Source organism: Pteropus alecto, unplaced genomic scaffold (genome assembly GCF_000325575.1).
Source record: "Pteropus alecto unplaced genomic scaffold, ASM32557v1 scaffold49, whole genome shotgun sequence".
Taxonomy (NCBI): Eukaryota; Metazoa; Chordata; class Mammalia; order Chiroptera; family Pteropodidae; genus Pteropus; species Pteropus alecto.
In genome coordinates this window covers 1600198-1623154 of record NW_006443131.1, presented here as the reverse complement: position 1 = coordinate 1623154, position 22957 = coordinate 1600198, and the positions used below count along the sequence as shown (strand labels likewise).

Below are 22957 nucleotides of genomic sequence, written 5' to 3'. Positions count from 1 at the left end.
TCAAAGGGTGCTGCGATGATAAGTAAGCATCTGATGTATATAGCACGTTGTCTGCACACAGTAGCTCATCAGTCCATGTTAGTTTTCGCTATTGCTTTTGTTTTAATATGGCTAACTAGCAAGTTTTTAAGTCACACCTTTATTGAGATTCACATACCATAAAATTCAGTATCTTAAAAGTGTGCAAGTAGGTGGATTTTTCATATGGTCACAGAGTTGTGTAACCACCACCGTTAGAACACTTTTATCACCCCCAAAAGAACCCAGTCAGTGGGCTCCATTATCCCCTCCCCCAGCCCCTGGCAACCACTAATCTAATTTCCTACCTCAGTGGCTTTGCTTGTCGTGGACATTTCATAGAACTAGGACCATAGTACACGTGGTCTTCTCTGACTTCCATCCCTTTGTTTGAAGAGTCATCCCCGTGGTGGCTCGTCTCGGAACGCCACGTCTCGTGTTACCGGGCAGTGACCCGTCGTGTGGGTGCCCCGCGTTTATCCATCATCAGCCGCTGGACATCCGGGTCGTTTCCACGTCTCGGCCGTTACGACAGATGCTGCCGTGCGTGTGTGTGCACAAGCGTCTGTATGTACGTGTGTTTTCGTTTCTCGGGTTACGAGCAGGGGTCACACGCAGGTAACTAGACCGCTGGGCCGTCCAGTAGCTCCGCGTTCTGTCTGCGGGGAACTGCGGGTGGGTTTGCGGAGCGGCCACACCGTTCCGCGCTGCCCGCAGCACTCCGTGCGGGCGCCGCTGTGGGGACGGCATCGGAGGCAGGGCTGAGGCGGGCGAAGGAGGGGAAGAGCAAGCAGAATTGCGGTTAAGAAACTGAGCTGGTCAGAGACGGGCACTGGGTGCCAGGTGGGGGTGGGTACCAGCTGGATTAGGTGCCAGGTGCAGATGGATGCTGGGGGGCGGGCACTGGGAGATTGCGTTGGTGGTCGCCAAGATCACCCCAGGTTCTGTGACTCCTTAGGACTCGTGGCCGTGTCTCACCACAGTGATCGGGTACAGGGCAGAATCAGTGAACGGGAGAGGCTCACCGGGCCGTCTGGGGGAGCCCAGGTGCAGGCTTCCAGGGGTCCCTTCCCAGGGGAACCAACCTCACAGGACACACTCAGTTCCTTCAGCAACATGTCGTGACAACCCGTGGGATGCAGCCGACCAGGGAAGCCCGTTAGCGTCTCGGTCCCCGGGGTTTGTGGGGGCTTGTCCTGTCGTTGCCTGCCCAGTTACCTGCCCGGCGTGTGCAAAAGCCGCGGGCTCCCAGCAGGGACGCAGGTGCCCGGCAGCCCTCCCCCCACTGGCTCCAGGAGAGTGACATAGTATTTTGCAGGAAGGGGCTCCAAGGGTCACAAGGACAAGTAGATCTGGGTTAAAATGAAGTCTCTCCACTGTAGTTTTTCCCAAAGCCTTTAAATACGCTAACGCATATTGCAGTTATTCAAGAAATGAACAGCTACACAGATAGCATTTTCCAGACTTCTTTGCCATAGAGCACCAGTGCGTTTTATGACTGGTGTTCACCAAACTCATTTTGGGAAGTGCTGCTCTAGCACTCTGCTTCCCAAACACAGCAGAGGAGCCCCGGGAACACCCCCCCACACACACACACACACACAGGCAAAGGAGGCGGCGCAGCAGCGAGCGTGCCTTCGTGTTCGCCTCTGCACACCCTGGGCAAATGGGAGCACAGCTCACATTTGTTGGATGACTGGATTAAGGAGTGCGTTAGCATCTGGGAAAAAGGTAAACTTGGAAACTAAGAGGAGGTGGAACTCAAGGAGTCTGTGTCATCTCTTGACTGTTCTGTAAGCCCCACCGGGTTAAGGGCTGGGACGGTCTCGATGGCATCTTGTCACAGGGCCTGCACGGGGTGCGCAGTGCCTGCCGAAGGAGTGGGCGCCGCTCAGCTGTCGCTGCTGCTGCTTTAGAGACTGTGGTTGTAGGAAAGGTGAAAATTATTAGCGAAAATGAAGCATCACCTGGAGATTTTTTACTTACGCTACCTCTACTGAATATTGAGAGTTGCATTTACGTGAACATCTTTTAGGTCTCAAGAGATTAGTTTTTTGATTATGTCCAAGACATAAATGAATATAACACACGATATAAAAACAAAAATTCTCGTGTGTCCGTTTTCCACATTAGAAATAGATCATCACCAGTCTCTTTGCTCTGCCCGTCTCGGCCCTTCGCCGCCTCCCTGAGAGCAAACACCTATCGTTCTCTTGCCTTTTTTCAATTTTCTTAAATATATTCTCCAAATAATGAATTAGGTTTTATAATGTTTTTGAATTTCATAAGTTATGTCATGCTGTATAGAATAGTTTTCACCCAGTATGAGTTTTGAGGCTCACGCAGGTCATGCACGTAGCTGCAGCTTATTCTTCCGGGTGGCATTCCACTGTGTGATCTCTGTTTCTCCACGCCTCTACCGAGGGGCGTTTGGGCTTTTTACAGGTTTTGATAATTCTTCATACTCTACGACGATGAACATTAACACGTATTTCCCAGCGTGCGTGTCTAAGTGTTTTTCTAGAATAAATGCCAGAGCAACTGGGTCTTAGACCGGTACGTTTGCAGCTTTACAAGGTGACACCAAACTTGGTGTCTAAGACAGTGGCGTCTGCACGCTCCCTGCCCCGGCCTCTGTGACACTGGCTCTCGACGGCCTTTCCCTTTCTCCTGGCATGGTGTTGCGAACTGTCCCACTGGCGGATTTAATCTACATTTCCCTGATTTCTCAGGGGTTTACTAGCCATTCGTATTTGCTGTGAACTGTGCGCTCCCGTCTTGTAACGTTTTAAGTCAGGTCTAGGCATTCTTTGTATATTCTGGATGCTAATCCATCGTGCGGATACCTTTCCCCAGTTCTGCCTGATCTTTTCCCTTTTTTTTTAAGGTGCAGAGACAATGCTGAAGGGAATGGCAAGGCTAACCTCCAGGGTCCGTAAGGTGAGTCCTCAGTGACCTAAATGCTCTGTCTCTGGGTGGATTTCTTGTTTTTCGATGGATTTATTATACCCAGAATGAAATGTTCTGGAGAACTGCAGCTGGCTAGTGCTGTAATTTCTAAGTTTGCCCTCAAAGGAACAATCACAATTCCATGTCTCTGCCCATACACTTCACTCCCAGCCACCCCGAAAATCTTCAAATAACAGGTCTCAGTACACATAGAATTAACGTTTTTTTAAGGAAAAAAAAAAACATAAAAGGCTTGACTGCAGTTATCTTCATTAGCTTTTATACAATTTCCTAGTTGGATGAATAATTATCATCCCTTAATGAAGTATTTAAAAGAAAAATGTTGCCAATGTAGACCTTAAGCATCTGACAGTTGAATAAGATAAAATCACATATGAAACAACCATTCTGTCGCTTTATTTATTTAGCAAATAGTTTCAGTCACTTCCACGCAGCAGGAACTCGGGGTTTGAAGGTGACGCGTCTTACTAACAGCTACTGCTTGTTGGGCATTCATCACGTGACAGGTGCTGGGCCACGCGCTTGCTTTAACGCTCACGACCAGCCCGTGAGGTGGATGGTGTGTGTCCCACAGATGCACAGATGGAGGATTAGAAAGGCTAAGCTCCTTGCCTAGGGTGACAGGCTGTGAAGCTGCTGAGCCCAGACTGGGGACCGGGTCCGTCTGACGTCAAAGCCTGAGCCATAACCACTGCAGCACCTCACAGCCCCGCGGCAGAATCCCGAATGAGTGATGGTTACAGTGGGCGCTGTCACTGCGCCCAGCAGGAGCACCTGCCCTGGGTGAGGAAGGTCCAAGGGCCGCCCCCAGCCGAGTCCAGAAAGAGGAAAACGAGGCCGGGAGGGCCCGGTCACGTCCATCTGACCGCTCAGTGACTAGATTTCCTAGAAGGGCAGCCCTCCTCCTGCTGTGGAAGTCACCTTGCCAGGGGTGCGTCATAAACCTATGAACGTAAAAACCCAGTCGTAAAGCGAAAGCAGAAGCGAGGCCCGACAGAGGGGTGGGTTCTGGCTTCAGCTGATGACACAAAGAGGCTGACCAGGAAGACGAGTCCACACCAGCCATGTCGGTGAGAGAGAGTTTTGAGCGTCGGGTAGGTTGGTCAGAGAAACTGTCAGGCACGGCGCGATGCTCAGGCTGGAGCTGTGCAGACGCAGTTGACACATGGTGGTTTTCCCTGGACATGAGGCTCACTGGGCGGTGCCAGACACAATGCTGTAAGAAGTACAGGATCCATTTTGCTAGCTCTTAATTTGCTGCAAAAAGCAGTTAACAAAAAAGTCTTAGGATTCTTGCAGAAATAGCGCCACCTTGTGGCCCCTGAATGCCTTGAATTTTCCACTTGACTTATTTTTTCCAATAGAATTGAGAAACTCGAGTTGTGTCAGTGCTAGGGTGTACCCCGATCGCCATGCTGAGGTAACAGGCGCTCGGTTCTCACTGGCTTAACACAACAAACGATGCTGTGTACGACGTGTGCGTGTGGTTGGTTCTGTTCTGGCTGCTGCTGCATTTCCAAAGTGGTTTGCAGGCAAACGTGGGAGGGATCGTCTCAGCATGTAATTTTAAGGCTGCCACAGAGGGGAAGAAAAGAGAATTGGGATCCGCTCTTAGCTGGCTCTGACTAGAAAAAGACACACGTCACTTCCACTTAACAGCTCATTATCCAGAAATAATCAAATAAGCCGGCCTGTCTTCAGGGGTGGCTGGGAAATGTAGAGGATTTGGGTGTCTGATGGACATTGGTGTCCGCCGTTCTCAGACACAGCTGGAGCAGCCCTGTCACTTTGGGGTAAATCTGCGGTGGTGGCCTGGAAGCTATGTGTGCAGTGCGCTGGCTCGTGTGCGGAGCTGTGCACGCGCATGTAACTGGGTACTGGATGCGCTCCCTAGCACGCGTCCCTGGTGAAGGGCTGTCCGTGCCAGGGCACGAGCCTGGACTATGTGTGGTGTGTTCAGTGCTTAGAGAAGGAAATGCAAAGGTGAAGAAAAGCTGATCTCTTCCCGGTGCGTGTGGCCTGGAATGGGGGACAGGCCTGGGCCTGAGATTTCATGACGTGATACAAAGAGCAGAGATTCTGGAGTCAGACAAGCTTGGATTTGAATTCCGGCTTCACTACCTACCAACTCTGTGACCTTAGGCAAAATGACTTAATTTCCCTGGTCCGTGGTTTCCCCGTCATTAAACAGACACAATGATGTTCTACCTGTCTCCAAGAGTCTCGGTTCAAAAGTAATGTGCAGAAGACACTGTACTGCCGAGCACCTCATAGGTACCCAGTCAGCAAAAGCCACGAGAGCAGTTCAAGGCCGAGTCAGAGTGCCACGCGAGGCAACGTGCCATCAGCAGAGAGGGGCTAGAGGGGTCTGGCAAGTCTGCAACAAGGACGTGACATTTGAGATGAGCCTTAGAGGAGGAGTCAGATTCACATAGGGAGAGAGGGAAGCTGAGGTAGAAGGACAGAGGCAGGAAAGAGCGACGGGAGCACAGGCTCGGGACGAGGCAGGCAGGCGGCAGCCGGGCCTCGGTCTCCGCGCTAAGGGCTGGGGGGCTGGTTCTGACATAGTAGGAAACCACGTTTTTTGATTGAATGACGGTTAAACCTATTATCTGGGAGGACAAATCTTTGGGACTAGGGAAGATGTAGAGGTAAAGAGACCCATTAGAAAGTTGTTATGGAGTTTAAGGTCTTAGTAAATGGTCGTCAGCGTTCGGAGGGGTAGTACCAAAATAATACACGTTTTTGTGCACTCGCGAGGCTGCTCGGTGACACTGCACATCACTGCAGGCGGCTTCCCGCTACCTGCTGACGCCTGGGGCACCCCTCATTGCGGCAGCTCCCACGTGCCTGTCCTGCTTCTGCTGACTTCTGTCCTGGTCTTTCCCTGGGGCTTCTCCAGTTCGCATTTTGTCAGAGTTGCCTCCTGAATCATCCGCCCCGCCCCCGGGTCCAGAGCTTTCCACGTGCAGCTGACCGAGTTGCCCGCAGCGCGGTTCATTGACGCTTCACACACTCCCTCGCTCAAAGGCTCTTCACGTGCGGGCCCAGCTAGCAGGGAGATTGTGGCGGGGGTGGGACTGTACCTGTGGAGGGGGAACACGGCACTAACCCCCAACCGAAGCGACCACGATCACCGGGCAGCGGAGCAGTGCATGTTAGTGACATTCTCCCTGCTGCAGACACGGCTCAAAACCTCAGTGCTGCATGGGGCGTAAAAGGCCCACAACGCTGCAGCACGGAAACCGTTTCTTTTGTAGGTGGACCCTGGACACTTCTTGTGCACGGAGACCAAGGTGGCCCAAAGCCTCGCCACCCACCAGGGTGGCCAGGTCCCAGCGGAGCGGCCCCGAGCGCTGTCCCGCACCAGCGAGAATGACCCAGTGAGTCCCCGACGCGTGCGTGTGGATTCTTCCTCGGGGCTTAGAGTTTGCATTGCTGTCATTTTAGTATCGGGAACCCTAAAACCCAGAGAGCTAAGAAACGTCCGTGCGGTCAGGCAGCGCACCTGACAGCGTTCTGAACCCGACTTCCCCGCCTGCCGGGGACCGCGGCGACGTCGGGCACTCGGGCAGGCCGGTCCTCCCGCGCTCGGATTTCATCCCTGCCCCTGAGCTCACCTTGCGCCCAGTTCGCCAGGCACACAGTAAGCGCACAGTAAACACGAAGTCAGTTCTTTAGAAGTTACATTGAATAGTTATGACCGATCTTACTGTGTCACGGTCGGGAAACCTCCCCCTAAAGGGCCAGAGAGTAAAAGTGGAAGCTTACGAGCCAAAGTGGTCTCTGTCACCGCTGCTGAGCTCTGTCGTAAACAAGTGGGTGTGGCCGTGTGCCAATAAAACTTTATTTACCAGAACGGTAGTCAGCCATAGTTAACAAACCCCCGTGTGGAGCACCCTAAAGAAATCACCCTGCCCGCGGTCACGGTGGGGCGGAAACCAGTCTTCCTCATGACCGACCCGGAGCTGTGGCCGCCCTCCCCGAGGGCTTCCTGGCCTGGCCGGCGGGAATAGCGGCAGCGTCCGGGCTCCCGGCCTCCCCTTCGCTCCCACCAGGCCGGACGGCGATTTCTGCCCCGGCATCACCACAGCCTCAGCGGGGACGTGCGCTGCAAGGCCTGTGCTTCAGTGTGAAGGAAACCGGTAGCTTTTTCCTCGCTGTCTGTCACTGTTCCCACCCTCCGAGTCTCCCCATCTGGACATTCGCTACTGTGCGTGGCGAGGGAGGGGATGACGTCACCGAGCACCATCTTGGCGCGGTGCGTTATGTGCGTCCCGCTGGTCACCTACTTTCACGAGCACAAGATGGAACAATAAGTGAATTAAGCCCTCGACGTGTCTTTCATGTCCCTGTAATTGTAGTCCCTTTATCTGCCAATTCCTCTGGAGTTTCTATGGAAACAGCAGTGTGCAGATGATCTTGTCACGTGACTGGAGCATCTCTGTACACAGCACAGAAGAATCCAGATGGCAAGACTCATCCCTGCTACCTCCACATCTCGAGTTTACGTTGCTGAGCAACTGGCTTTGTCATTAGGGCCAACGCCAGCTTTATATAAACACCGTGGGCCGGGGCACAAGCACCAGGCTTTTTTGGTCTAAGAAAGGAACGCGTGCTCCCAGCTCTACGAGGTGACTTCCGTCCGTGTGGCCCATGAGCCCTTTCCTTCTCAGCGCCCCTGTGCCTTGGTCTCCGGCCCTGCCACACCTATGTGCACCTTTCTCCCCCAGGCCAGGCACGAGGAGCAGCACGAGGGCCAGCACTACCGCGTCCCCCTCCAGGACCTGGAGACGGTGTTCTCCCACGGCCTGCCGCCCCGGTTTCGGATGCAGGTGCTCGGAGCGGGCGGGGGCCGGCAGGGGCGGGGGCTGAATGAACAGAAAACTATAAACGATGAAATTCGAATCTGAAAACATGAGTCCAGCTCCGGATTATCTTGGGACTGGCGCAGGTACCAGTTTCTTCGAGGCAGTGCTCATCTGCGTTGGACCCCTGGTGGCCCTCGAGCCAGGCAAAAGTCCTAAATAATAAACACACCCTGCCGCTTTTGTTACCCAACAGGTTTCCAGAAACTCTGCTGTTCAAATAGTTGTTAAAAATGAGTTTAATATTTTCCTTAGAAAAGTATCGTGAAAGTAGTGAATATGCTCTAGGAAAAAATTGTTTAAAAAAAAAACCGTGACACACTCCTGAGCCAGAGAGAAATGATGTTTGGATTAGATGCATCACTGTTCTTCAGTCGCATAGACTTTCAGAAAATGTAGTTTCGTGGTCGTCAGGGCTCCACAGCCGTTAAAAGGACTCAGTTAACTGCCAGCATGGTTTAGTGGCACGATTGGCCCTTTTGACTAACCCCCGCTGAATTATTCTCAGCCCGAGCAATGATTCCTTCCTAATGAAATATCGAACTTGACTGGAAGTAATGCTTAGCGTAGGAGCCAGAGTCTTCTTCGGTGTGCTTTATTTCAAGAAATGAGACGCGGCATCAGTAAGGGGGCTGATGCTAGACCGCAGCCAGCCTGTCATCTCAAATTTTGTTCCGCTGGAGATAGGACATAACCAGAGGGATCACCTCCAATGTCACTTTAAACAGTCCGAGGACGTTCACGGCAGTTTCCAGCAGCAGGGTTGGGAGGTCCTGGCCTCAGTGAAGCGTTTCGAGTTGCTGGCAGGGTGGCTTAACCACCGGCGCTGTGGAGGGACCCGCTCCTGCGTTCCAAACGTGGCGTGCACCTCGTGAAGGCCAGCACCCTCACCGTGTGTGTGCGTGTGGTGCTGTCACGTTGCCTAATGGGGCCTTTTTGTTTTAATACCTGTATCATGTTTTCGAAGGTTTCGCTTTTCATTAGTTTATACTTTCCTGTCAAGTTCTTCTCTAATCTGTAGTTTGCTTAGCATTTCTTTAAAAAAATAACCACAGCGTTTTAATCTTTATCTCGTCTAACTGTGAATAGCATCTGTGAGGTATTTTTCTTATCACTAGACATTATTAAATGCTTTCCTCGCAAATCACTTTCACACCGAAGTATTCCTGGTGGCAAAAAGGGAACAGACTTCATGCATCAGTTCTCTGGTGGGTCGGTGTGCTGGTGGGGCCAGGTGTGGTCTCAGCTGTGGGACAGCTCATCACACCTGCTCCTCAGCTGCCATGAATAGAGTTCTAGAGAAGAGTCTACATGGTCACAGCAATAAGAATTAGCTAAAAATCAATGTAAAGGCATTAACGTGTACTCACTGCTTCCGAAACGTCAGGTACTTTGTCAGGCCTTTGGGGTGCTTTCACCGTCTACCTCAGCCCTGAGCGGCGTGCACAGTCTGCAACGTCAGGTACTTTGTCAGGCCTTTGGGGTGCTTTCTTTCACCGTCTACACCAGCCTTGAGCGGCGTGCACAGTCTGCGTTACGGACGGATTTCCATCAACCGATGTGTCTGTGCTTCAATAACAGAAATAATCGAAAGCTGGCTTTTCTGTTACTTAGCGTGAGAGAATGTGTTTCAGTTTTTAGCTAAGTTCTATCGATACATTTCCAAATTACCGACCCAGCCTCTCCTAACCGCACATAGGAAGATTACGCAATTTGGCGCTCTGGCTGCTAAATTAGGCTCGTGCGGCGCGGGCACCAGGGGCAGGCTGAGTCCCGCAGCCACTCGATCCGCTCCTTCCCGCTCCGCCAGGTGAAGACGTTCAACGAAGCCTGCCTGATGGTGCGGAAGCCGGGCCTGGAGCTTCTGCGGCACCTCAGAAACTCCGACTTCAGCCGGCCCGCTGTGCGGTACCTCCTCTGTATCCTTCCTGCGAGCCAGGGCTCCCCCCTGCTCCCCGCAGCCTCGAGCCAGCGCTGCCCCCTGCTCCCCCTGGCCCCGAGCCAGGGCTCCCCACTGCTCCCCCCGGCCCCGAGCCAGCGCTCCCCTCCATGCGGGACAAGAGGGAGTGCAGGAGACGCCCTCCTGGGACCGTTTTCTTTAACAAGCACCTTAGATGGGGAGAAGGGGACGGGGAAGACCCTCAGTCTCTGCCACAGCCTCCACTTCTGTGCGACACAGGGCTGGCTGACGCTGCACGTCCCGGATGGTGAGAACGGCCTCTCCTCACCCCGTGGCCACGGCAGCGTGCTGGCTGTCACTCTGACGGCTGAGGAGGCCGTTGCCCCAGAAGCAGGGCGGTCTGCGCCAGCGCGTCGCAGTCTCTGCGTGTCGCTCGCTGACAAGCAGGTTGCGAGGGGAAATAAACGCCGAAAGCTTCCTGGAGCCGTCTGCCAGTGGGGGTGCGGGGGCCGGGCCGGGCAGCGCCCCCGGAGCAAACTCCCGCCCTCGGCCAGCCATCCCGAGTGCCCGGAGCCTGTGGCACAGCGCTGGGTGTCGGGTTCTAGAGCTGTCGGCGTGGGTCCTGCACACGTAAACTCTCGTACTTGGCCTGTATCCCTCGTGTGCAGCCCGTTTCTGACCATCTCAGCCTCGGCCCGGAAGCCGAGGCGGCCCTCAGTACTCGGCACGGCGTGTGTGTGGCTCGCCATGATAGCATCGAGCGCGGGCCCGACGGACCGTGGCCCTCGGAAGCTGGGGGGACTCTAAGAGAGTGGGCGGGAGGCTTCCCCCGACTACGGGGGCCCAGCGTGTGTGGCGTTGAATACGGTTGGTTTTCTTGTGCCTGTTTTTAGCTCATCTTTGGGTGAAAAACTGCCGGGAGCTTCTGCAGTCCACCTACAACAAAGAGCGCTTCGATCAGCCGGTAGAGGCGTCCACCTGGCTGAAGAACTTCAAGACTGCAAACAAGCGTTTCCTGAGTCAGGTGACTGGACCGTCAGGCGTTTGCTGCTGGACAGTCTTTAAACGGGTTTTATCTTTTCTGTGCCCGAGTCTCGGAGACCCTGGAAGACTAATGTCGGAGCCGAGATAACTGTACCACTCTGTTTCCATACACTGTACTCACAGCGAGCTCGCAACCCGAAACTCATTTATCCGCGTGAAGCTGAGGCGGCAGGAAGCTGGGCCAGGAGTTCTCGCCTCTGTTTGGATATAAATCCAAATCACCTAGGCCTCATCCCGGACCTTTTTCATCAGAATCATATAGATATTTTAAGCCCCAGGCAGAAAGGGGCCCGAGAGCGTTCACTTCCATGCTGAGATCGCTTATAGTCTAGTAAACAGTCTAGGATTGATCCCTCGCAGCCTTGGCCGCCTCCCTTCTCGGCGAGGGTCGGGCTCATCCTTCGGCTGCGTAGCCATTCTTGGTTTTTATTTCGTTGCTTTTTAGATAAAAACCCAAGAGAAGTACGTCTGGAACAAGCGGGAAAGCACAGAGAAAGACAGTCCGCTGGGAGAGGTGGTCGAGCAGGTAGGAGAGACGCCGCTGCGGTGTCACAGCCACAGCCGGGGAGGCCTGTCCTGGGCTGCAGGCCGCTGCTGCCTCCCTGCAGGGCATAACGCGGGGCAGGAACGCCACGGACGCCGTGGGGGTCGTGCTGAAGGAGCTGAGGGGGCAGAGCGCGGCCGGGGCCTTCCGCCTCCTGGTGGCAGTGGACGGTGTCAACGCGCTCTGGGGCAGGACCACGCTGACGAGAGAGGACAGAAGCCCGGTAGGAGAACTGCGCCCCCCGCTCCGGGTCTGGGTCCGGAGCGGTCACAGCGGCTGGGCTGTGCTGGACACACGATTGGTTTCCTTGCCCAGGACTGTCTGCGTGCGGGTGGGCAGTGAACGTGGCCTCCGAGGGAGGTGGTGCCGGGTCCCACCACCCGCTGCAAACGGAGGGGGAGGGCAGGACAGCAGGGGCCGCTGCGTCAGCGTGGCCTGTCCGGTCTCTTCAGAATGAGGCTGGGCTCTAAGGGACAGTCAGCAGCTCGGAGGAGGGCGAGGCTGGGGACTGCTCGTGTCCGGAAGCATGCCGGCGTCTGGGCCAGCAGCCGCGAGCTCGTCCCAGGGGTCCCACTGTCGGGCAGGGGGCTTACGTCGCAGTCGAGGGTTTTCAGTTGCTGTCAGTCCGTTGTCCCGGAAGCAAAGCGAGTAACGGTTTCCTTCCGCCCCGGCCGTGCAGATTGCGCCGGGGGAGCTGGCACTGGTTTGCAGCCTGAGGAAGATGGTGCGGAATGACTGGGTGAGTACGGTGACAGTGCGGCGGCGCCTGCCGCGGCTCAGAAAGGGCCGTATGGTCATCGTACAGACCTGCGGCCTGTACGTCTCCGGACCGAGGGCTCCCGGGTCTAAGCCAAGTCCCGTCCTGAACCACGCTTACACCCGTGCGTTTGGTTTCTGACCGTCCCCCTGACCGCAGCGAGCTTGCTCAAGACCAGCTTGTTTCAAAGTCGCTGCGACTTTGCAGTTGTGCAGAGTGTGTTTGATCTTCTTATCTATTTGGGGCAAAGTCATGACAGATTAAGATCACGTAGCTCCTTGCCGTCAGAGCGAGTCCCAGGCTGGCCACCGGGGAGGGGCCCCAGGCAGTGTCCCCGGGCTGGGCGGGGCGCCATCTCCCAGCCTCTTCTGACCGGCTGCTTCTCCTTGCAGAGCGGAGGTGCCATCGTGCTGACTCTGAGCCAGACCGGGTCTGTCTTCAAGCCCCGGAAAGCCCATCTGCCCCAGGAGCTGCTGGGAGAGGTCAGGCCCCGGAGAGGCTCCCGAACGCGGCCCAAGACACGGCTTGTTGCTTTTGGGTTTTGGGGAGTTTTTTTGACATAATTTCAGACTTAGAGAAAAACCATATTCCTGTATGGTTTCACCCAGGTTCCTAAAATGTTAACACTTCGCCATATCTGCTTTATTCTTCCTCTCTCTCTCTCCATCTCTTTCTTCTGAATAACGTGACACTAACCGAGACATGCCTCTTCATCTCTAAATCTCGTGAACTTCCTAAAATCAAAGAGTCTAATACATAACCACAGTGGTTATCAAAACCAGGAAGTTAACATCGGTGTGATACTGTCACCCGGCCGATGGGACTCATTCTGATTTTGCCAGTTGTCCCAACATCCTTTATGGAAAAGAAAGTCCCGGATAACGTGCTGCATTCGACTGTCCCGTCTCCTTAGTCCCCTGTAACCTGAGACAGCCCCCCAGGCTTTGTCTCTTACCTCGTTAATATTTATGGTCCTGTTTCTGAAGAATATGTGCCAGTTGTGTTGGGGGTTTCACGGGCTGTGTGAGGCTGTCTCATCCCGTGTGACGTCAGATGGGGCGTGTGCCCCTAGTGCACAGTGCCGGGCCGCGTTAGCCGGGAGCACCTAGGTCCCCTCGCTGGACTTGCGCAGTCAGTTGGTGTCTTTGAGACTAGGTGACATCCTGTCACTCCTCACTGCCCCTTGCCGGCCTCCGATCCATTGGTGATTCTGCCCTAATTCAGCTACGATAGCTGGAAATTAGGTACTTCCTCGTCCCGCCGTTTCCCGTCTCAGCTGGCTTCCTGTCGCACGTAGGAAGCTCCCCCCTCCCTTACGTGCGTGTCTGTTTCGGCGCACGTGAACTCTTAGCCTCACGCGTGCGCTTTGGCGCTCACGCCGTATCTGCATCCCGTTAACACGCGCCCATCACCTTTTCCGTATCTTCTCCACGTTCTGGCGCAAGACCAGCCATTTCCCAAGGAGCCCTGCTTCGTTTCAGAGGGGCCAGCAGTGCCAGGCGTAGTCACTGCTACTGGGGTGTTGCTTGTAGGCCGCCGTCCTGCCGTCGGTACATAGACACCTGGATCACTCGCGTGTGTGTCCCACGTGCACGTATCTGGTTCTCCGTATTAAGAAATCATCGCGTTCATATGGACCCCCAACCCCAGGCTAGCACCCCTGTGTTCATTACACCCTTCCCCCTTTCCACGTGCCACCCGCCCCTCCAGCCATAAGTGCGCGCTCGTGATCCACTCACGTGCCAGCTGAGCCTTAGATCATAGGGACAGTGCGTCCCGAACGCCGCCCCAGGCTCTGGGAGAAAACGCCGTGAACTGGACGCGGCATTTGCTAGAGCAGCTTTTGTCTCTAGCCCACGGGTCTTCAGCCCGGATACTGTGCTCAGAGGTAGAACTGGGTGAGTCTCCCTTAGTGAGCCATGGTCAACTGTGGTCCGAAAATGCCAAATGAAAAAATGCAGAAGTAAGTAATTGCGAGGTTTTATACTGCACGGGTTCTGAGAAGCGTGACGACGTGCCGCTCTTCAGCTCTTCCCGCCCGGGGCAGGACTCATGCTGTCCAGTGTCCCCACGTGGTGTGCGCTCCCCGCCCGGCAGCCAGTGACGGCGCCCGGGTCAGATGGACGCGCGCAGCCCCGTGGTGCTTGTGCTCGGGGGGCCCTCGTTTGCCTTGCAGCTGACCCCAAAGCACAAGCGTAGTGACGCTGGCACTTCAGACCCGACGTGTGCTTTCTGCGCGTGTTTGGGAAAACAGTGTGCATGGGTTCGGTGCCGTCCGAGGTCTCAAGTGTCCCCGGGGACGGGGACTGCTGTACAGTTTGAGTCACTTGTTTCAATTTATGTTCCATTCAGGGTCTTTTCCACCCCCTGCTTTATTTATTTTGTTTTGAATATATGAACTGTCACAACTGTTGACTGAAGTCAGGACTGCGAGAATGAAAGTGGATCCTAGGTGCGCTCAGGTCCCCGTGCGAACAAGTGGCCCCCAGGCACCATCGGCTTCTCACAGCCCGGGCTGTGGCCGCGGCCCACGGGGAGCCCCGAGCAGGGCGGGACAGCCAGGCGAGGACAGGAGCAGAGGACGGGGAAGGGCACCTCACGGTGTTTCCACGAAGCCGACCTCCCTGCCCACCTGTCACGCAGCGACTACCATCTGCGTCCTTTTCTTCTCCAGGAAGGATTCGATGCCCTGGACCCCTTCGTTCCCATCCTGGTCCCCAGCTATAACCCGAAGGAGTTCGAGAGCTGCATCCAGTATTACCTGGAGAACGACTGGCTGCAGCACGAGAAAGGTCGGTGAGCAGCGGCCCCGCTGACCCCGAGTCGGTCTCTGCCTCCCGCGGCGGCGGCCTGTCGTCTGCTTCATTCTCCCCCTTTACCTGGCTGCTTTCTGCTGAGAGGGCACGGGCGGTGGGGGGAACGGGGGTGGTGGTCGCCACTCGCGCTGCATTTTTCTTTTCTTTCTGTTCCTCGTTGCGCTTACTCATCATTCAGCGAGTCCGAAGGGGACACACGCAGGGACAGCCCAGCACCCAAGCACTCCCTGGGGGAGGGGAGGCCGCGCCCTCACTAGATATGGAGGAGCAGCTGCAGTCGGATGGGGAAGGGCCATCCGGGACCAGAGGGCAGGGGGCTGGGAAGCCGATGGAGCAGTTTCTGCAGGGCTGGGAGGTCTGACCGAGTCCCCGAGGCAGAAGATGCTCCTGGGACAGAGGGAGAGACGGGTGCTCAAGGGGCGACGCGCAGGAAGCACAGTGGTTTATCAGGAGAGCGGGTCGGAGCCGAGGCCCCTGGCTGGCGTGCTGACCGCAGGGAACACGGTCCAGGTCGCGGAGCCTCCGCCCCGGGGCCTGCGGGGGGCGCAGGGTGCGGAGCGAAGCGGCAGCCGTCAGCTTTGGACTCCCTGCAGCGCGCACGGAGGAGGGCAAGCGGGAGCTGCTGTTCCTCAGTCACTCGAACCCGGGGCAGCTGGAGCGGCTCTGTGCCCACCTCTGAGCCCGGCCACACACGAGGACGGTGAGCGCGTCGAGGGACCGGCCGGCCCGGGCGGCCCCACAGGACGCGCGGTAGGCGGCTCCCGCCGTCGCTGGAGTGGGTTCCTGGCGAAGTGACCGTAAAGGCCGTGAGACGGGCCCTCGGGCCCACAGCCGGCGCCGGTTCATTAAACGTGGTCCTCGCACCCTGACCAGTCGCCTTCTTTTCTTTAAAACCTGCGCGTCCGTCAGGCTCCCGATTCCTCCGGCGCCCAGAGACCCGAGGACGCCCACGGGAATTCCCAGCCTGGGCCAGGGGCCCGCTCGAGCCCGGCGGCCCCCGCCAGCACACACTGGCACCGCCCAGCCCGTCCTCGTCCCCATGGGGAGCACTGGCCACCCCGACTCCAGGAGGCGTGAGAAAACCGGCTCCGCCTGGCTGCGGTCAGGTGCACTTCCCGGCAGACCCAGGCTGGCGAGACAGACGTGTCCCCGTCCCCGTCCCCATGGGGAGCACTGGCCACCCCGACTCCGGGAGGCGTGAGAAAACCGGCTCCGCCCGGCTGCGGTCAGGTGCGCCTCCCGGCAGACCCAGGCTGGCGAGACAGACGGTGAGCTCCGGACCGGCCACTGCGGCGCTGTCCCGGCCCCTCAGCCTGTTCCCTTCTCCAGGGTCACCTTAGCTAATAGTGACCGTAATGCCACACTGTCAGGGGCTTTGTGAGGGTTAAGTCAACACGTGGACGGTGCCCACTGAGCGGCAGGAAGCTCCCATTTAAACGTGGATTTTATGACGCCGAGTTTGCAGTTACCGTGAGGGAGACAGTCTGAACACGTAGCCGCTTCCTCTGAGGACTGGCTAGTTCCCTCCTCGCCCCCGCCCCCGCCCCCAGCCCACCTCTCGCAGGGCTGCCGAGGCAGCTTGCTAAGCACAGCCCATCCCTCGGCTGATGTCATTCAGTGGCTTCACTGTGCCTTCGTTCTGATTGTTTGTGCCATGTATGTGTCACAAAGTTCATACAAAAACATCATGGAAAATCAGATTTCCTCTCTTCTCTAGAGAAAATTTCTGTTAACCACATTGTAGAGACGCGATTCTAAACACAAAAGAGCATTGTTCTGTACTTTGCTGTTGCCACCTGCAGGTGTCCCTCGGTCCCTGCGGGACAAACTCCGCAGATGCTCGAGCCCTCACGTAGTGGCTTCGATCTGCACATGGCCCCCGCACACCCTCCCGTGTGCCTGAGACCATCTCTAGGTCATGATGCCTGGTAGGGTGTAAATGCTGAGTGAATGGCTGTCACAGGAGGGCTCCGGGAACGATAGGACCGGCAGCACGTGTCAGCACAGACACAGCCACCGCAGGCCTAACTCCACTGCCTCCTTCCCCAAAGGTCCCTACCCGAGGTGGGCTGAGTCCACAGGTGCAGAAGCCATGCACCCAGGGCCAGCCGTGTCTTGGAAATCGCATCAGGATTCTTTGCCCACTCGAAAGAGTGATGTAAAAAAAGGAGCTGAGTAGCACACGGGCCCACCCGGTGTCGCAAGCTCAGGAGCCACAGACGCACCCTGACCACCGCAGGCAGGGGGATAAAGTCACCAGTGCTACCTGTAGACGACACCGCAGTCGGTGCTAATGACGATGACACCCAGACCCCAGACGCTGCGGTGCTGCTGCCCCTGCCCCTGCCCCCCGGGGTCGCCCACCGGGACCTGCCCAATGGGCCGGCCTGGTCTGCGCTGCAGACGCAGGGGACCGGCTTCCACCTTCAAGAGGCTGAGCTCGTAACCACGACGCCTCATTCTGACGCACGTGGAACAGTCAGCCGTGTGGCTACTGTACCCACCGTCCTTCCTGGAGAGTAACCACATCGCCTCTGTGGCTTGCTGCATACGGTCCTTACTTTCTCCCCAAACACTCGCTCGTAACCCGCCCCACCGAGCCCTCTTTCTTCGCCAGCTCCTCCTGCAGACCGGACCCTCGTGCCCCAATTCTCGGCCCTGTGATGTGGCTGGGGTCCTGCCTCCTCAACACCACTCCACTGGATTCAATCTAGGGTGGAAAGTAAGGAGTAAAAGCTGCCTTTTTTTGCAGATAACAAGCCTGTAGGTAAAAAACCTTAAGAACTCTTAAACTATCTACCAGAACTAAAAACAAGTCCCGCGAAGTCACAACGATGGGAGATTAATGTACGAAACGACTGTGTTTCCCTGGACTAGAGACGAGGCATCCGAACGTGAACCCGATAAAGTGACTCTTCAGAACAGCAGGGAACAGCCCTGAGCAACCTGAACAAAAGCAGCACGAGATGCACACAAAGCTGTCACGTACCACTGAGGGGAATGAAGACAGACCACGCTCGTGCACGGGAGACCTAAGGGTGTTCAGACGTCAGTCCTCCCCAAGCTGATCCATAAACTCAATCAATACCAAACTCGCAGCAGGCGTTTTTATAGATGTTGATAACCGACCTTGCAGATTGTATGGAAATAAAACCTAGAATAGCCAAAATGATTTTTTAAATAAGTAAATTGGGAGGAGTTATCTTCCATTTTTCAAAACACAGTATAAAACCACAGTAATTAAGACAGTGTAGTGCCAGCACGGGATTGACGTGAAGTCCATGGAACGGAAGCGAGTCCAGAAATAAATCCTTAGACTTATGGTCAGTTGACTTTCTACAAAAATTCTTAATGGAGAAAAAATAATCTTCAACAAACGATACTGGGAAAATCGGATATGTACCTGCAAAAAGATGAATTTTGACCCTTACCTACTATCACTCAAAATGGATCATAAGACCTAAATGTAAGATGTAAACTACAAAATATTTAAAAGCAAACGTGAGAACATAATGCAATATATGTATGCCTTACTGTTAAATTGTACACCTGAAACTTACTGGATTTCATTAACTGATGTCACAAAAAATAAAATAAAAAATTATTGATTAAAAAATAAAAATAAAAAAATAAAAGTAAATGTAAGAGAAAATCTTCATAACCTTGAATTAGGCAAAGATGTCTTATTCTGACACCAAAGATAGGATCCCTACAAGAAAAATCTGATGGGCTGGACTTTTACTCTTCAAAAGATACCATTAAGAAAATGCAAATGAAAAGCCAGAGACTGGGAGAAAACTGTAAATCGTATGTCTGATAAAGGACTTGTATCCAGACATATAAAGAACTTACCACTCATCATTACATAAACAATTTAAATAGACATTTCTCTGAAGAAGACATAAATGGCCGACGAGATGATGAAAAGCTGCTCAGCATCACTAGTGACCGGGAAAATGCAAATCAAAACCACAGGAAGACGCCCACTAGAACGGGCTATAAGTCAAAAAAGTCGGTAACAACTGTGGGGGAGGATGTGAAGTAGGAACCTCCAGAAATTGCTAGTGCACAGAAAAATGGAGAGATGAAAGTTCCAAAATGTTTCCACACTGGAAAACAGTCTGGCAGTTCTCAACGTGAAACACAGTTTTCACAGGACCCAGCGAGGCCACCCAGAGGTATCCACCCTAGCTAGAGATGAACACGTGGCCACGCAAAGGCCCGTGCTTCTCACCATGAGACTGTTCAGAGCAGCATGATTCCTAACAGCTGAAAAGTGGGAAATATTCCAAACACCCATCAACTCATTAATGGAGAACCAAAGAGGAAGCAGATACTAGCACGTGCTGCCGCGAGGGGAACCTCGAAACCCCAAGCCGAGACTCTGGACACGAAGGGCCACACGTATGATTACGGGGACCGTCCAGAAATGGCCAGTCTACACAGGCGAAAGGCGTCAGGGGGCAGTCACGGGGCTTCACTGTAATCACGAGCAATCTCTGGAGGGTGACGCAGACGTTTTAAAACTGAATTGTAGAGACTGCACAACTCCAGATTTACACTTAAAGTGGATGCAGATGATACCTCGGTAAAGATGTGAGGGACACTGCAGTCAGATTCCTCCCCTGTTCTCCACGGGGTTCACACCTCATCACGCTCGGGGCTCTCGCTGCAGGTCTGTTGCTCCCCAGGCTCCCCCGAGAGCACTTGCACGCGCGCGTCACTCTGTCCTGGTGTTTGCTCCTGGCATGCGCTGTCTCCACGAGACGAACCTACAAGGGAAGTAAAAAGTGAAAAGATGCCTACGCAAACGCCAGAAGCAAGCTTCCGTCTGTCCCACTGTCCCGCAAAGCAGACGTTAAGGTGAACGCCATCATGAGCGAAAAGCGGGTATTTCAGAATGGTAGAAGGTTCCGTTCATGAGGACGATGACACAAGCGTAAGCAGCATGCCCATCCGATAAGAAAACAAAAACCGACAAACTTACAGGACATACAAACAACCGGGGGGACCGTTAACACTTCAGTAACCAACGGAGACAAAAGAATCAGAATACTTGAGGAACATGATCAACACACTTGTCCTAATGAACGTATATTTTTAAACCCCAAAACTTCTGAATATACATTCTTTTTAAGCACGCATACAACCTATTCAAAAATTTACGATTGCTAAACCATAAGTCAACAAATTTCAAGGAGTTTAATTCATATAAACCATCCTCTCGGATCCCAATGCAGTTTAAGCTAGAAATCAATAACAAAAGGAGCCATAGGGAATCCCCAGGTGTTTGGAAATTAAATACATTTTTAATGTGCCCATGAGTCAGGGGGAAAAAATCAGAGTAGAAATGAGAATGTGATTTAAACTAACTGAATTTTTTACCTTTAAAAGAAGCAATATCAGACCTTATACAAGATGTCACTACAGATCTTGCAGACATGAAAAAGATTAAATGGGTATATTATGAACAATTTGATGGCAATAACAAAATTCGAGGATGAAAAGGACAAATTCCTAGAAAATTTATAACATCAAAATTGACACAAGACTAATTTAAAGTTCTGTAAACTATGATAGAATTCATAATTGAAAACTTTCTACAAAGAATAACAGGCCCATATGACTTTACCAGTAAACCCTATGAAACATTTGAAGAGGAAATAATGCCAATCTCATACAAACTCCCGTGGAAAAGAGAAAAAAGGAGAGAGAGTTACCAACTTGTTTTTTGAGGCCAATCATACTGATATTAAAAACTAACAAGGACATTAAAGGAAATTACAGTCCAATCTCATTAATAAACATGGGTACAAAAAATCCCAAACAAAATGCGTGAATCAGACCCAACAATTTTTTTAATTAAGTCTATTGGGGTAACGTTGGTTAATACACTTACATAATTTTCAGGTGTACATTGTAATTTGACATCTGTATATTCTATTGTGTGTTTACCACCCAAAGTCCATTTTCCTTCAGTTACCATATATTTGATCCCCTTTACCCACTTCACCCTCCTTCAGTCTCCCTATATTTGACCCCCTTTAACCGTCTACCTACCTCCTCCTCCCCGACCCCCTACCCTCTGGTAACCAGTAGTCTTGTGTCCATGTCCATGTCTCTGTTTGACCCTATATTTGACCCCCTTTACCCTGTCTACCTCCCCCCACCTCTCCCACCCCCTACCCTCTGGTAACCAGTAGTCTATTGTCCATGTCCATGAGTCTCTGTTTGTCCTGTTCATTTGTTGCTTTTAGGTTTATATCCTGCATATAAGTGATATCATGTGATTTTCAACTTTTTCTGTCTGGCTTATTTCACTTAGCATGATTAATACAACATAAATGAGTCAAGATTTACTCCAGGAACGCAAGATAGCCATTTCAGGTTTCAAGGATCGCACATTTAAACTGAAATCCCTCTTTAGAGTCCTTTTATCTTCAATAGACTCTCTGAAGTTTTTTTGTTTAGTCATTTGACATTTTTGAAAATGCCAAGCCAGTTATTTTATACTGTCCCACATTCTGGATTTGTCTTTCCTCCAGATCAAACAGAGGTTAAAGGCTTTGGACAAGCATAATACATGAGTGATATTTTGTATCTGCCATACTATCTACATCATTTCAGTTTGTTCCATTTTTGGTGATACTAAGTTTACTCACTCGTGTATTTCAGCATCCATCATTGTCAAACTACATTTTCTCCAGTGTAAGTTCCTTGTAGAGGGTTACTCTGAAATCCTAAAACCATCCCGTTTTCCAACAAATTATCACCCAATGGTTTTTAACATCCACTATTGAGCTTCATCAGAATAAACTGATAGTTGCAATCTACATTTAAATTCTATCACTCCGTCTACACTTATCAGTTGTCATTCTTCTGTCACCCCTAATACCTGCCCTCCCCTCCCCCTTTCTTAGTCTCCTTGTGGACTCAGGGATCTGAGACATTTTAAAAACGTGGTGTTAAAGACGGAAATTGGAACAGACCAGGACAGGATCAAGAGCCCAGAACAGGAAGGACTGGACTCCGTGGCGCAAAGGGCGGGCCGGAAGTGGGGGCCATCAAATTGTTCATAATGTATTAGTAATATTTGAAAAGATCAATAAATGTGACTATATATATTTTAAAACTCTGTTCTTCAAAAGACCCCATTTAAGAAAATGAAAAGGCAACCATTTTCAGTGGGAGAAGGTATTTTCAACACATAACTTGACAAGGGGCTTGTATCCTGAATAAAGTACTCACCCCTACAAATCAGTAAGAGACGACCCACGAGAAACAGAGACTTGAACATGCACTTCACAAAAATGGACATCTAAATGGCTGATACGCACATGAGAAAGTGCTGTCAATCTCTTTACTAATCAGGAAAATGAAAACCAGTGATAAGGACTTAAATTTTTAAGTGTCGACAAGATTATGGAACATCGACTGAAAACTCCCCCACGCTGGTGCTGTGGAACCATAAATTGGAAAAGAAATTCAGGCAACGGCTTGGTGTTATTCACCAGGTCCGAGCACACCCATCCTTGACCCAACAATTACACTCCTGGGTGCGCGCCCAACAGAAATGTGTGCACGGGCACACGCACGAGAACGTTAATCGTAGCACCTGGCAGCCCAAAACGGGAAACGACGCCCGAGTCCGTCATCGGCAGGTCGTCCGGGGCATAGTCACGCAACCGACTATTCTGAAACAATGAAAATGAACTGCAAAGACAGGAAGAACAGGGAGGAACCTCGCAGACGACCGCGAGCAAAAGACGACACGCTCCGACTTATTTACGTGATAGCCACTTAAGCCAGTCCACAGGGCTGGAAACCAGGACAGCTGTGACCTTCGGGGCGAGAGGAGGGGACGCTAGGGGAGCGTGGGCTTTTCTGGCAAGGCTTGACTTTTCCCCGAAGCGCGGTCGCTAGGCGGAAGCATCTGGTGGGAGAAGAACCGGCAGCTGCAAGAGCAGCAAGGAACAGGGCGCACCTCGCCGGGCACCCGGGGCAGACGCAGACGGCGACTTCCGGCGGCGGCCCCGCCCC

General features: G+C 53.0%; 1 protein-coding gene and 1 long non-coding RNA gene across 5 annotated transcripts; one reads left to right on the top strand and one right to left on the bottom strand.

Annotated features, from left to right (window-relative positions):
* DAP3 (death associated protein 3) lies at nt 1-15786 on the top strand. 2 transcript variants are annotated; one of them, XM_006923524.2, is made up of 13 exons: nt 1-22; nt 2906-2958; nt 6249-6371; nt 7722-7823; nt 9667-9775; nt 9971-10063; nt 10650-10780; nt 11246-11326; nt 11409-11567; nt 12024-12083; nt 12494-12583; nt 14776-14893; nt 15511-15786. In XM_006923524.2, exons 1-13 carry the CDS (start codon nt 16-18, stop codon nt 15594-15596), a joined length of 1212 nt encoding a protein of 403 aa, XP_006923586.2. In that variant the 5' UTR covers nt 1-15; the 3' UTR covers nt 15597-15786. The 2 variants fall into 2 exon arrangements, with proteins under 2 accessions (XP_006923586.2, XP_015453845.1); XM_015598359.2 differs by lacking the exon at nt 1-22 and adding an exon at nt 488-589.
* LOC107196517 lies at nt 3368-22941 on the bottom strand. 3 transcript variants are annotated; one of them, XR_003043559.1, is made up of 3 exons: nt 22166-22941; nt 19502-19689; nt 3368-4560 (listed from the first exon to the last, which is right to left on the bottom strand). It is a non-coding gene; the product is annotated as an uncharacterized LOC107196517 (long non-coding RNA). The 3 variants fall into 3 exon arrangements; XR_003043557.1 differs by lacking the exon at nt 3368-4560 and adding an exon at nt 9342-9425 and having other exon boundaries at nt 17907-19689; XR_003043558.1 differs by lacking the exon at nt 3368-4560 and having other exon boundaries at nt 18011-19689; nt 22707-22941.
* Nucleotides 22942-22957: the final 16 nt, after the last annotated feature.

Coding starts and splice junctions, on each gene's coding strand:
- DAP3 (XM_006923524.2), top strand. Junction 2,959..6,248: donor TAACCTCCAGGGTCCGTAAG/GTGAGTCCTCAG, acceptor TTTCTTTTGTAG/GTGGACCCTGGACACTTCTT. Junction 10,781..11,245: donor ACAAGCGTTTCCTGAGTCAG/GTGACTGGACCG, acceptor GTTGCTTTTTAG/ATAAAAACCCAAGAGAAGTA.